Here is a 16051-nt window from a genome sequence, read left to right as displayed (position 1 = left end):
GGTAAACCAGAATCTACACAATATATATATATATATATATATATATATATATATATATATATATATATATATATATATATATATATATATATAATGGTCCTGAAATTTACAGAATAATGGGATCTTAGAACAGAATTAGTTCTAAGTTTTTTTTCTAGTTTTAGAAAAGAGCTTTTATACACTATGTGCGAAAACAATGTCCACCGAGTGACATTGGAGGCTATACAATATTATAGCGCATATTGGGGAAGTGAAATAGTGCTATTGTACCGGCTAATTATTACACAACTCATTTAATGATATTAGAGCAAATTCAAGCTATGGTAATCATTCTATGTTACCACGTTAGCGCATGTGGGAGATTTTTTTTCTTCTATGGAAATCTTCTTTAGCCTGCCCGGATGGGGTTAAGTGAAGTCATTGAATACCTCATTCAAGCCACATAATTAAACCTTTTCCCCAAATAGGTACTGTACCATGAGGAACTGCAGATGCAGATTCATTGCAGACACCAATTCAGAGAAATGCCCTTTTTTATTTGAAAACTAAATGCTATTTTCTAAAGTACCACTGGCCCGTAAAACATTTCCTTTCCTTATAAATACTAATAAATGACCTTACATTTAAGCAAGTCAACATTTCAGAAAAAGGTTCTGTTTGCAGACTGATTGCTCTGTACATGGAACCAAGATAAACTAAAACAAACAATGCCCTAACTTTGTGGAGGTATTAACACATCCAACTGTGGCGTTGAGTGGGTTAAACTCAGGATTGAAGTAAACATGCTGGCATGGAAGATTTCACCCATCCATGTCCCATTATGTGACAAATCCCAAGCTTTACAATCATTCTTTCATAGAGAGCAGTGTCAAAAAAATCCTCTTTTGTTCAATGAAAACAAAAACAAAGAATTAGCAGCAGTTTGTGTCTAGCTGTGAACTAAGTTAATATACACTGCTGTTGGGGATGTGAATACAGAGTTCCTGGCAACAGGCAGCATTTTCATGCTGAAGTAATTACAACACATTTTCGTATTAGCGTTTCCTAATTGCAGGAAATTAGACTCATGCTTTATTAGGACAAGCATATCATATATAAAAGAAAAGAAAAAACGCTGGCATACTCTTTAATCCAATATACATAAAATGCATGAAAATAAGACATTAAAAGAACCTTTAAACAAAAGAAAAAAAATCGGAAATCCTTAACTGCAATGCATAAAGCGCTGATATACTACTACACCAAGTGCAATGTCACCTGATAACAGGACCATGTCCCCTATATACTAGCATCAATGTTTTATTAAAAGCATATTGTTAAAAGAGGGAACAAGTCTACAGTTTTTTTACCCATCTATCTCCAGTTGTAGGTGGATTTTGCACGTAACACAATGTATCACCAAGCACACAGTATAGTGCATTGTTTCGGCTATGTGGTTACTCTAGGTTCCACTATGTCCTAAAGCATTTATAGCGGGTATTTATCAAAGAGATGATATTGTAATAGACAGAGTACCAACCAATCAGCTCCTGACATTTTTCAAACACAGCCTGTAACATGTAAGGCAGAAGCTGTTTGGCTGGTATTAGACAATTTTATCTATCTTTGATAAATATTCCCTTAATGTTAAAAAAAAAAATCTAATTTGATAAAAACGATGTTGTGAAAAACTAAGTAAAATCTCGTCTAATGCACAAGTGACCTTATATAGCCCAAATCTTACTCTGATGGGTTTTGCGAGAAATCTATACTCATCTTCCAACATATTAATGAAGGATTATTACATTAAGATTATTTGAAACTATTTTTTTTATTATTATGAATGGGTTCTAGCTGACATTATATTATCTAGATTATAACACTTAAAGGAAAGTTCGATGCACCAAGGAATTATTATGTAATGTTTACACGTTGTTGTTATTATTATTATTATTATTATAATACAGAGTGCATTGACTATTCCACTGCAGATAGCCCTTTATTTACCTGCCTGCTTTATGTGACTGGCAGGCAGCGGATAGTCTGCTTTGTTGTGCAATTTGCAAACACGTGGAGTTTCCATTAAAGTCAGCAGAGGCTCATGAGCCCATGTCACAGAATCTACCCATGTCACAAGCTTGCCCTGAGCTTGCAGTATTGGCAACAGAAGTGTTAACATTATGCACAAACATATGGTTGTCTACCTGAACTGCTGTCTCTTCAAGTCCAGCAATAGCTTTTATCTACAGTATGTTTAATAACTGCAACAAGAAAAGAGCATCTTCTATACAGTAATTGTTCAGTCAATCCTTGTGTTACTTATGCTGCAGTGCCTACTCTGCTGTATTCTGCAAAGTTTCCTCTCTCTCTCTCTCTCTCTCTCTCTCCTGCTGAGAGATTTATTTTTTTCTGCTTAACAATTCATTATTCCATGTGCTGATGAAATTCTTATTCTGTAGATCCATTTCTACAGTTTTACTATCAGTGACTCATGGAAGCAGAAAAAAAAAAAACTACAGATATATCAATTATTCAAGTTCTGCTAATCAGAAGAATACTGGACTTTAATGCCTCTCAAGAGTATCTGAGTAAAAGAGCTGTTTTGTTCCCCACCTCCAAATAAATCAATATATCATAATACAAATCCTGGAACTCCTTCAATATTCTGACAATAAATATAGATTAACCCTCATGCTACCTTGGAATGGAGTATTGTTTGCACCACTGTCGTCAAAGTGTTAACATTTCAAGTGTAATTTAAACATTGTCCCTTTGGGAATTTAAACATTGTCCCTTTGCAAAGGATGCTCTTTTAACCCCTGCATTGCGGGGATATAAAAAAAAAAATCCAATTTTATTTTTCAGCTGCAAACACAATTTATGTATTTTTTTTTGTTTTCTGAACTGTCATTGTTTTATTTCCCCCTCCTATGGTACAGAACAGCTATTCTTTCAATCTTTAAGACTTTATTTTTTTTACAACCATTTTGATTAGCTGATTAATTGTTGATTAGGAATGCGGCAAGATCAATCATTTTTGCCCAGCTCTTCATGAATACTTTCCACTAATTGAATCTGACAGTCCAGATTTTTCCTTCCACTAAATTTAAAATACAAACACATGCAGGTCCCTGGCGAGGTCTGTGGTCAAAGGGAGTTCAACATTTACAACAGTTCCAAATGGTGAAAATAAGAAAAATTTGTTAGCTCCCTACTATAAGGAACACATGATACCTGTAGGGGACTAGCTTAGCAAATAAAAAACAAACCCACTGACTAACTACAGTAAAAGCATAATATTAGTATTATCAACCACAGCTGAAACTTAGAATAAATCTAAAGATAAGTTCCATGATAATGCCAGCAAACTCATTATTATATTGTACTTTAGGCACAATGGCACAGCAGTAATGTGTCAAACGGAACACACAAACTTTTGAGTACACAAAGAATTCAACTAAAATGTCTCTCTCCAAACTCTATTTTCTAAACAAAGAATAACCGTCATAAGTCTATAATGCAAACGTCACCCATTGGATCAAACATACCTTCTTAATGTAAGTCATTATCTGTCACCTACCTACAGCCTATAAATGTAAAAAAAGTATTTAACAGTACAGTGGAGTACTAATATGAAGACATAATATCCTGTAGTACAATAATATAACCTGACCAGAAAAATAAATATTTTACACATATAAAAAATGACTATTGGAAATTAAACCAAATATAAAAAACGCACCAATGAAATATGGTCCGCGAAAAAATATTTCGGATTTCCTGCTCGCAAGCGACAAACAAAATCAATAGATAAAGGAATCATTGAGGATAGGCCAAAATTAAAAACTACATGGAAATACTATCACTTTTGCTGGAGCCAGTTTGAGATTATTATACAAAAGGATATAAAACAGTATTAGTGAGGGTTTGTTTTTTTAAATAACAGTGAAAAAAGTTAGTTGAATTATAAAGCTACCTGTTGGATTTATCAAAAGCAACACATCAATATTAATAGCCTAATGATAAGATGGGAGTACCAGTGATACAACACAAACATTGCTGAATGTGGTATTCATTTGTGTAACTGCTTCCTTTATGATAAATGACTCTTAAATCACCTATCTCAAGTACTCATTGTAATATCTCAATGTACAACACAGGCTCATAAAATGTGTTTATGCTATTTAAGACATCTTTGTATGTTTTATTTAAGAATAACAAAATATTGGAACACATGTTTATCGACTACTTATGTCTCAGAAGGTGACCATAAAAAATAATTATCGCTATAGGATAATTCTCGAGTTCCTTCTGACTGTTTTCTTTAGCAGGAAAAAAAAAACACACACACATAAAGTCCTAAGCTAAACCTTGACATAAATCACTACACAATCAGCATAGCACAAATGTAAACAAAACAGCTACAATGTACACAGATTACATGTGCTGTATCGCTTAAGTGCTGTTAGGTTGTAAACATGATATACTTTTACATATGTGCTTTGCCTTGTTATTTTTTTTTTTCTATTTTGTTTTTTTAAAAAAACAGTGCAGAGCAAGTCCTTGTTTTGTTTTCTTAACTTGTTTTATAAATTTAGGATTAAAAAAACATCAAAGCAGCGTTCACATAGAAGCCAAGTTTTAGAGGATCAGTGTGACAAGTCACAGCGTGATAGATGTTGTTCTTGATAAACGACTTGTTCAAAAGACACACTGTAGCTTTCATTTCCTGACCGAAACACACTTTTAATTTGCAACAGCAGAGTAGGCAATAGTGTGTTAGTCCCCAATTCCCAGCATTTCAGTCCAAAACAAAATACTTCAGCTATGCTGAATTGAACAGGCATTACTTACCCCTGGGAAACTTTAGGAGTTTTTTTTTTTTTTACTTCTAATCCAATGCATATTAGAAATGATGTTGTGTTACTGTGATTGTCAGTAGGTTGTACGACCAGTTTAACAAAACAGCAGTTTTTAATTTAAAAATACAATTGTTCACATGGAGGGTAAATGCAGATTTCTGCACACAAATATACACAAAATATAAAATACAAAATATATATTTGATGGAGTAAAATAAAATTAGGACAGCAAACCTCAACCCTGTAAGTGACCCTCCTGTGCTTTGTACTACTGCTGATTTCAAATTTCTAAAATGTAATATCCTCATCACCAACAGAAGTCCAATCTGCTCAGAATATATATTACAGCTTTAAGATCACACAGGGAAATCTCCCATCTGGCAATCAAATTCGCTTCAACAGCTTCGGGAAAAGCTTTTGCTCTCCACAAAACATTTCCCACTCCAGATTATGTGCATGCAAAATAAACAGTCTACTTATTGATCTTCTCATGTCAACAAGTAACACAAATGCAAAAAGGCAATCAAATAGGTTTCATGATAAGAGTGTGTATTAGCATCCTCTTATGAATAACCCCACAAGTAAAATGTTGACAATAACTGTCCTTTTTTTTTTTTTTTTAGATTTATTTTGGAAAAAAATTGGGAAAAGCCTTCTAGTGTTATTTGATAATATCTTTATATACCTAAGTATTTATTGTGCAGGATAACAAGCCGATCTACCCAAAGTTTCCTATTTTTATGTTATATGCTGGATGCTCTAAAAAACACTAAACCCAAAAATCTCTTTAAATCCTTCATACTTCATCTGAACTGACCTTTAGCATGGAGAGGTGGGGATAAGGAATGAGAAAGAGAGAGAAGGTTAAAAAAATGTCAGTAGCTATTTTCCTCAAACAACAATTAAAAAGTACAAAAAAAAAAAATCAAAAAGAAACAACATTTGCAAAATAACCTTTGCAACTAGATCATTAAGCAATCGATCACCGGCTATTTTGAGTTGTGAAGAGGATTTTATCAATTATACTGATGCTGGTATAATGATATAATAGGCAAATTAAAAAAAAATAGTGATAACTATAAGCTCTAGGACAGACGTGGTGAAGAACACTTTAATACACTATGTTTTTGTTTTTTATTAGCGTACACTTTTCCTTCCCTTCTGTACCGTAGGTGATGGTTTGTCCATTATATAACTTTAAACCGATATTAACATAAACAATAAACAGTCATGTGTGTAAAAGAGTAACCGAAGTGGCTAAATAAAAAATATTGGTATTTCAAACCACTGTGTGTTTCCACTGGAGTCTGTAAGCAGTGCACAGAGTTCCGCTCTCTTTCCCAATGCTATTAAGCTGTCATTATTATATTACACACATGTGAAGTAAATTCCAGAAGTGACATACCATATACACTGCTGCTGCTGATCATGTCTTCAGTGCCTGCACGGGAGGCGGAATGGGATTTTTCACAAGCAGGAATTCCAAAGGTTGATTTTCATTAAAGCCACTTTTTTTCCTCGGCTATCAAATGTCACTGGCTTGAAACGTGGGCCCTGTCGTCAGGTATTCATTTAACCTACATGCATATAATTAAGGGTAGAAAGCAACATCAACAGAGGTCTCAAATCAGCAAAAGCAAGAACATGCAAGGAGCAGTGAAACAAAAAGCAAAAGAAATGCAACACTGTCAAATGCATTCCCATTGATACCAACAGGAGTTCCATTAATAACATCACATTATTAAATTATGCAGCCTCCCCCCCCACCCTATATAACATTATGCCCACCATGCTTCTGCCCCCCCTCCCCCTGCAAAATGTTGCTGAACATATTTCCCAGTAGTAGATTGTGTCATTAACTTTTTTATTAGCAGAGACCTAATATCTTCTTCAGAACCACTTAGAACTTTAGTTATTTAAAAGCCTCAACACACCCTGCTGTTTACAGTTCAATTATATTACAGTTAAATAGACAATTGTAACAGAACAATAAATAAACATAAAAAAAGCCCATTCTCACTGTGAATGAGCCACTGGTACAACCCCATGATCCCAGTCCCTGGTATAAGCCAGCTGCAGATGCAGGCTGGGTGCCGGATAATACACACGCCTGGTTATTGATACATTGTTTGCATTATTTGTAAGCACGGTACTTACAGACCAAAAGACTCATCCTGCAAATAAACAGCACCAGACTGGACTATGGCAGAACACAAGTAGATGAGAAGTCACCACTTACCTGCATATGTGACACTGGGAGCAGATAGGTTACTGATGCATCGATCTGCTGTGTTAGCTGATGAATAAGGGAATCTCTGCAAGTGGAAACGGCAGCTCATGGCTTGGATGAGAAACAGAGAGTTCTGCACATGGTGCAATAGAGGGACATTCACTCTGCTCCTGGAATATTATTATATATATAGCAATATATTTTTTTTCTGCAGTTCCACAGAACCAATGCAGTCAGATTTAAAGGGAAGGGGAAATTAAATAAAAGCTGGAAGTTTAAGTGTTGTGTTTCTGGTATAAACCCCTCAACCAGGGTCGCAATCTTGTTTTCCTTGTAGGTGGGGGCTGGACTGGTGGAAGCATCAGGCTGGCGTCTGATGGATGTGGAGTGGTCACTCCCCTTGTCCCAGCCCCTCTCTCCCCAGCCTGAGGTATGCAAGGTCTGTGGTGCTAGCTAGCACTTCCCCTTGTGTGCTGCTGCTGCTGCTAGGCTGAGTGACCCAATGCATAAGGAAGCCAGCTAGCATCTGTGCATTGTGCATGGACAGTCAGTATCCTCCAGATCTCTCCTTAGGATCAGCACTGACTGGGTGAGAAGGAAGAGATGTGAGCAGGAGGCAGCAGCATGCAGTAGGGGGTGTTTGCAGAGCTGCTGATTGATGACTTCACACTCTCACAGTGGGATTTTCGACTAAAGAAGCATAAGGGGGGGGGGGGGGGGGCTTTGTGGGGTACTTACCAGTGATTTACTGCAGTGCATGTGCAGGTTTGTTGTCCTATTGTGTATATTGTGGGAGGGTGCTGCAAATGATTCTAGACGCTGCTGCAGGTACACTTTCACTGTTTATACAGTAGCAGCAGGGCTTAAATAACAGCAGCCAATTGCAGATGGCAGTTTATGGAATTAAAAAGAAGATAAAAACAGATGCTGCTGCAGAACCTCTTGATGTGAGCTGGTAAATAATAATGACACAGCTCTTAAAGGCAGTTAGGTGCATTTCCTAAAATGTACTGCATGGATGTCATCCTTTCTAAGAGGTTCTGCAGCATCTGCAGCCTGATTATTTTTGTATTTGTGGACTTGCAATGAACTCAAAACTGTATTAATGGGGAGAAAAATAATTTCCAGAAGTTCATCTCCTGACAAAATAGTTAAGTCACACTGATATAAGACTTTATGATTAAATCGTTGCCACAATGTATGAATAAACCCTGTGGTTTGGTCACCTATAGTTTAAGGGTAGGGTGATAGGCAGTGTCCCATGGCGACATATTATGCCATGGCATATGCTAGAAATACAGTCCGCATGGAGCAATGTCCAGATCCAAATTCAAAACTGCCTGTAGGGTTAGACTTGTACATGGAAATGTAGAAATAGCCTGGGGTTGTAAGAGAGGCACATAGACTGGGTGAGATTGTAGCTCGTGTACAAGATTCCGCTTTCATCAACCATAATCATCTCTGGACATATGATCTAGAGGTGATGCCATCAGCCGGCTATTTAGAAGATAAAACAGGTTAGATCGGAACAGAGTTTTATTAAATTGTGTATTTATAAACAAAAACATGACAAAGTACAAGCTATGTCTGTAGTTGTATCAAGGGTTAATGACATGCCTGTAACGCAACGAGACTGGTCGCATTTTTTCTGCTTTAGAAGCCTGAGACATAATTACTTTATCATTGATAGTTAATTATTTAAATGAAGGAAGCAGCTTAAAGAATTTTCCGCCTCTAGGTGGCATTAGTTTAAGCTACATTGCAACATAAACACCCTCCTGCAACTAAACACGGTATATTGCTTTAACTTTGTAACTGTGCTTTTCAGCCATATGTATTACTCAGACAGTGTGGAGGTTGGAACCTACTGAAATACGATGGTGGGGCTGTGTGCATGCGCATTTCTGCGCATGTGCATATGCAGGGTGTGTGCACCCATGGTGAACATTCTGTTCGCCGGGTGCACGCAATCTACAGAGCAGGTGGAGAGGGGCGTGGGGCACCAGGCAGCCTCATTACCATATGGGAATGCCCATCGTGGGGCGCCAGACAGCCTCATTACCATATGGGAATGCCCAACGCTGGGCATTCTCATGGTAATGAGGCATGAAGGACAGGCGGGTGGCGGGCAGCTGACATCACTGGATGTCAACTGCCTGCCTACTTCCCCCGAGAGGACTCGCATATGTAAGGTTGATCAGAGCAACCTTACATATGCGTAGGCCATCGCCATCATTCGACGGCGGAGACCATCGAACAATGGTGGTGGGTCCCCAGAGCCCAGAGTTTATGTTAAACATCCATTTGCAGCCAATGTGGGCAAACCTGCGCTGCGAGGGGGGGGGGCGTGCGACCCAGCATTCATCAAGCGGGGTTTGGGGGACTCGCAAGGCTGCGAATTTGCAGCCTTGGGAGTCAACCAGAATAAACCCATTTGTGTATTCTCACCGAGTTCTCTGGTTTCCTCCCACATTCCAAAAATGAAAGCCATACATCAGGACGACCTGCTCACAATCATGATTGTGTCAAGATTTCCCTTTATCTCCCCAGCAGTCTCAGACTCATGAATTGAAAACTGCCACTCAAATGATGCCGGTTGTATGAGCCATCAAACGCAAACACGACCTGCTCCAATTCACAACTGTTCAGACATGCAGCAGTCTGATCAGAGGACCAACCACTCAACCCGCGGGAGCATGCATCGTGAGTAAACACCTCATGATGTGCACATGAAGTGCATACAACCCGTCACACGACCTGTCGGGATTGTGCGTTTGGGCCCAATGTCAATCTGGTGTATAAGGCCCTATACCTGTAGGTTAATTGACTCCCAACACTAAAAATAAGCTCTAGTTATGGGAGTATCTAAAACTTTATAGGTTCCATAGCAACATTTTGAAAGGACCCAATACTTCTACAGAAACACCACGTGCAGCATTTGTTAAGTTTATGTCCCATAAAGTTCACATCATCTCACATTACAGGGATGCCAGAACACATTGGCTCTCATTCAGATTTGGTTGTAGCGGCTATCGCTGCTCTGTTGCTCTGTATGTAAATGTCCAAAGAATTACCTTCAAAGAAGTAAACATCCAAAAAGGTAAACATATGTATGTAAATGCACAAGAAGCATCTGTTATATGTAACAGTTCAGTCAGAGGCGTAAGTGCATCCCAGCGGCCCATTGGCAAGCTGAAATTTGGTGCCCCCCTCCCCTTAAAAAATGGCTGGTGGATCAGGGTCAGACTTACGAGATTCAACCGTCTGCAGCATGAGTGTGCGCCGATTGGTCCCTTCTCACAGTTCAGCAGCAGGGGAGGGTGCTCAGGGAGGGTAATCAGCTGGTCGCAGGAGCATGTTCCTGCGACCAGCGATCACCACAGGGGCAAAAACGGGAGCGCGCACCCGGCGATATATCGCCGGTGCACACTCCCATTGCGGGCAATATGGTCGCTGAGCGACCATATTTCCCGCGATTTTGGACAAAATCGCCCCCGTGTGTACGCACCTTTACTTGATCCCTAGGCTGCGAGTACATGCAGTGAAGTGAAGTGTTGAAAAGATTTCAGGAAATGTTGGGCCTGATTCAGACCTGATTGCTAGAATCAGGTCTGAATCAGGCCCAACATTTCCTGAAATCTTTTCAACACTTCACTACAGTTCTCTCCACAACTATTGCAAAATATTACCATTGTCAGTTTTTGGATTGCATATTACATAGAATAAATATAATGCTGCATATTTGTTTCACAATTAGGAAACATAGGAACATAGGAAAATGTGCATTCAATTATATTTTTCTTTCAAATATTGTTTTTCCCATTTTCTCATTTTGCTATTATTTTCTGCTTAGCCTTGGCAAATGATATTACTTGGGCAGAACTGTCTGTTATGCTTTTATGTGAGAGAAACAGTAACCAGTGTCTGCAAAAGACAAAAAAAAAAAAGATCTCTGGGGAAAGGGTTCGGGTCAGTATATATTTTTAAAAGAACAGACATGAAATATTAAAAGCAACATACTTTAATAGAAACGGCCAAGCTCTCGCTGTTATTTCTGTCATACAAGATTCTGTAATATTGGAGCTCATGCAAAGTAGGTGGAAAGATGGAGGCCCCTTGATCCAGGTGAAGCCATATTGCATACCCTGTATCCATGCATTATACCAGGGGCCTCCAGCTGTTGTTGAACTACACATCCCAGCATGCCCTGCAGCAAGTTTAGCATTGCCAAATAGCAACACTACCAGGGCATGCTGGGATGTGTAGTTCAACAACAGCTGGAGGGCCGAAGGTTCCCCATCCCTGCATCATACAGTACTTACCTCACTGGAGTCCAGCATTGGCAAGTGATAAAATGAAGAGTGATAAACAACCAACCAATCAACTCCTGCCTGACATTTTTCAAACAAAGTCTGTGACATGGCAGACAGGAGCTGATTGGCTGGCTGTTTATCACTCTCTATATTATCACTTTTGAAGCTTACATCTGGGCCTATAACTGAAGAAGCCAGCATATGCATAGTAGACTCCTGCATGATTCCAGAGTCTTCTCACCTGTGCCTCATCCTCTTTGAAACTGCCCCATCTCAAAGCATATTGTATGGTTATACTGATTAGAATGCAAACAGCCAATCACATGTGGTTCTCTAGTACTGTCATTATCATCATCATCATCCTACTTTTACCTACAGTTCCTCTGACACATGTGAGACACTCACATGCCCCATTTGCGGCAATGGGACATGTGAGCGTGTGAGACGCTTGCGCGTCCCCATCTCAAAACGCTGTTGGGATGAATGAAAATGGCTCCATCAGTATATCTCATTCCAAATTTGTATGTGTTCATTTTCACTCCCTGCACCTTTCAAAACCCATACAGTTTCTCTTGCCTGCCTGGGGTGTCGCTGTCTGCTTTGGTGCTTCTAGGGGTATGGGTCATAGGGTTGACCTGCATTAGGTAGACATGCATTCGGTCGACCACTGAAGGGCAACATGGCTTAGGCATGGATGGAAGGTCAACACACAAGCATTAGGTCAACAATGGCTAGGTCGACATGTGGTTTTTACTTTTTTTTTTGCCCTTAATATCGACATAGTCGACTCGAGAAAGTGTCAAAGTGTACCATGTCCCCTCGCCATACTTTGGACATGGCGCCTTGCTTCGCTCGACACACTAGTCTATTCTCCATCCATGCTTTAGTGGATGGAAGGGCATGAAATACCACCTGTCGGCACATGTCGGCTCAAAAAATAAGTGAAAACCCCATTTCGACCTTTTGACTGTAGACCCATTTCAGGTGTGGACCTAAGCCATGCCAACCTTCAGTGGTCGACCCAGTGCATGTCGACCTTTTGGTGTCGACATGCATTGGTGTCGACTGTATACCACTTCTAGTACAGTCTGGTCTGTATTGAGCTATAGACCACACCTGTGCTAGAAACACCACAACAAACCATGACACCCCAGGCAGGGAAGAGGTACTGCACAGGTTTTGAAAGGTGCAGAGTGCTCAAATAAACACTACTCATTGCACTTGGCCGGTTCCACCATCCTGTCCATTCCCAAACATAAGTGGCAGCATGACTGCAATTGTGTAGAAGCATATTGGATTGCACAATGTCATACACATTATGCCATGCCAAATGGCACGGTGCTCAATATGCATTAACTCCACTGGTTTCCAACCCTATATAAGACAAGTCCGATGTGTGTGGTTGGTATAGTTTATATGTGTGATCATTTCTGCACCTGTGGTTTTTACTCTGACTTCCCCCTCAAGAATTTGTGTGTCTCTGTCATAACTATATGGTTCCATTTGCCTTTTCTGTGTAGGTCACCCATTATTCCCATCCCATCTAACACACACCCCACTGCTTTTCTGCATATACTCTACAAATTATGCTTTAAGACCCTTCTGGTCAGAGGCTTCACATTTCAGATTTTGTGTGATTACCGATTTTCTCTGGGTAGATCATCACAGAGGTTGTGGCTATTACAGGTTGTGGCTATTGCCACAACTCTGCTTTAACTTGATACAGTGTCAACATTTTCTATTTATCCTGTGTTTTATCCATCTTAAGATCCACATTCCATTTACAGTACCAGTATGAAAGACAACAAACACTGTTTCAGCACTTACGTCTTCATGGACAGCTCTGATCTTACAAGTACACCTTTGCTTATAGCCTGTGTGAGGGCTTCAGGGGACTGCCCCACAGGGTTACATGAGAAACCCCATAATGGGCCCCACTATCTGAGGGCCCACCACCTACTCTAGGGATCAGGTTAAGGATGGTGCACTTGAAAATATACAGTATCTTACATTATTCTGCTCAGAACTATGATGTAGCTTCTACAGTGCATTGCTGTTATTAATCTGGTTCATTATCTTGCATGTACTAGTAGTATTTACTACATAAAAATAGGGTATGTACCGCACTCTGGTTAAAAGCTGCTCCAGTTTCTCAGTATATATGTAAGGTGCGCTAATTGCAATAGATAAAAAGAAAAATAAATAAATTACTGATAAAATATAAATAGTATTCAAATAAATGTGACATGTAAGAAAAACATGGGGGTCATTAAAAATAATGTTTACACTCTTCTTAGAAGTGGTGGAGTGCCTGGTGCCAACCTGTCTATCCCTGCTAAAACGGCAGTGGTCTTTTTTCAGATCTGCGGCTGAGTTACCTTTCGGCGCGGCTTCCTTTTTCTGAATGATGATTGACAGCGGAAGGTGCCAAGAGTCTTCTGCCGGATGTTTGCTTTGCGGCCACTGTATTGATGTTTCTTAGCCGCAGCTCCCTCCGTTTGCAGCGAGATTCAGTGGAGTTGCTTGTAGATAAGCTGCTCCGGCGTCCCGGCATGCAGTCTCTCTTGGTGGTCGATGGTGGGCTTCTCCAGTCTGCACCAACGCGTTTTGGTGGTTTATCACTCTCCATTTTATCATGTTTCAAGGCTTAGTATGTCACGCACAATATATACGTGTCAAATAAATCAGGGCAGCATCTTGGTGCATCCTAGTTGCATTGTATTTTGTTTTCAGCAAAAAATGACACCTGACTTTAGCAGAGCTGCACATAACTTGGCTGCCCATTCACTCGAGGCCTCTCATGTTGCTTGATGTATTGACACATCTGTAAACACATGTATGCATACCCTCCAAATGAACCGTTTTTGGCTGTTACAGTAGCATTTTTTTATGGTCTGTACCATCCAGTTTTCAGTGTTTCCCAGCTCTTTTGATTCCTATGACAGAGACAAGGCCACTGCCCCTTTACCAGTAGCTATGCCCATTTTGCTCTTTTGTACTGGTTTTCTGTTCAGCCATGTTGGAGGGTATGGTGTATGCAGTGCAGGAACATTAGCCGATATATCGCTTATAATGCAAAAGTTGGGACCGGAAGGGACACATCAATAGTGCTGTGAGAGAGAACTTCTCTCACAGCACTATTGTTTTCTCTTTCTACCTGTAATTTGTGCCTGTATTATCCTTCCCTGGAAGAGGGGCTCCTCTATGCCAGACTAGGGACCCATTTACTATAGGATCACATATACAATGTGATCTGTGTGGGATCTACCGCCCAGGATTGCATTGCAATATGTGACCCTATGGGCAAATTTATGTCCAGGCAGAGGCAGGGACAGGGACTCCAAAAGGAGCCCGTCCCTACGAACTGCTTAGCCGGGTGCCGGCAGATCTGCATATGCATGGTCAGCACTGACAGTACTGTCTCATTGGCTGAGGGGTGCTGGGGATAGGGTTAGGCACTAGCGGGAGGGTTAGGTTCAGGATGAGGGGAGGGAGGGTTAGGGGCTGAGGGTAAATATACTGATTGCCTCCATTGGGATGCTGGTGTCTGTATTCTGACCACTGGCATCCTGACCGCTGGTCATACATATTGGGCCTGATTCTGATTGACTTGGTAAATTGCGAATAATCCACCCCCCTGCCGCAGTTTCACCTCGCAGCCATGTGTACCAAAGACATATCCCCTCGCATGATGCCGCTGAAGGAGAAATCATTCGATGGTAGCCGACCATCAAATGATTTCTCCTGCCTTCGCAAATATAATTTAGTCTCAATGGACTTATATATGTGGCCTCCGGGACAAAGACAGGGCGGGCGGATGGCATCATGTGACCCCGGCAGGCATCGGTCCACCCGTGTACCCATGGGAATGCCCAGCATTTTCATAGGGATGCCCATGAAATGCTGGGTGCTCCCATGGCCCAGCGCTGACACCGTCCTCATCCGTCACCGTCCCACCCTCCTCAACGTAAACCTGACCATCGGGGCAGGGGCCAAATTTGGATCACTACGTTTGATCCAAAACCGGCACCCTATTATTCACTTTTATGGTAATCCATAGATACCTCATTATACGAGTTGTTTTATGTAGCTCTATTTAATGAGTGATAACCGTTATTTCTACTATTTTCTCCCCTATTACTTCCACAAATGTCACTACTGTGTGGTGTAATGTGAATAGCGGACACTATCACTACTCTACGGTGTAATGTGAATTGGTACTATTATGTGGCCAAGCCCCTTCCCTTTACAGCCAAGCACCGTATTTCTATGAGCACCTTTAGCGAGCATTTGCCCTATTTTCACTAAGAGATGGGCACCAGTTCCCTTTCTGGAACACAACACCAAAATGTCTAGTTACGGCACTGCATAAAATGTGTAAGCTTGCATGGCAATATCAGTTTTCTTTAGAAGAACAGCAGATGTTCTTTTTCAGTTTGATATGAAGTAAACACAAAATGATCTTGCAATGTACCCAAAACATATCTGTTTAATCACACAATAAAATTGATGTTTTACAGAAAATTCATCATTTTAAAGCAATTGCAAATAACATTAGGGAACCTTTAATGTTTCTATTAGAGTAAATCACCAATAGTCGTATTCACATTATCTAAGAGATGTGCTGTATAAGTGGTTATAAATTTATAGCAAATGGTTAATTACTA

At 40.1% G+C, this 16051-nt stretch overlaps 1 protein-coding gene across 1 annotated transcript in view; it reads right to left on the bottom strand.

The window, feature by feature from the left end:
* The window catches only part of FIGN (fidgetin, microtubule severing factor), a 132575-nt gene extending 124842 nt beyond the window's left edge, over window positions 1-7733 (bottom strand). The window contains exons 1-2 of the mRNA XM_083153932.1: window positions 7081-7733; window positions 6247-6418 (exon numbers count right to left, since the gene is read on the bottom strand). Of these exons, the coding sequence (XP_083010058.1) occupies window positions 6247-6271 (25 nt within the window). The 5' untranslated portion in view covers window positions 6272-6418; window positions 7081-7733. The remainder of the gene's footprint in view (window positions 1-6246; window positions 6419-7080) is intronic.
* Between the last annotated feature and the right edge of the window lie 8318 nt (window positions 7734-16051).

The sequence above is a fragment of the Crinia signifera genome, chromosome 7 (assembly GCF_055691185.1).
Source record: "Crinia signifera chromosome 7, ASM5569118v1, whole genome shotgun sequence".
NCBI classification, from domain to species: Eukaryota; Metazoa; Chordata; class Amphibia; order Anura; family Myobatrachidae; genus Crinia; species Crinia signifera.
The sequence above is the reverse complement of the archived record's forward strand: the minus strand, read 5'-3'. Positions and strand labels throughout refer to the sequence as shown.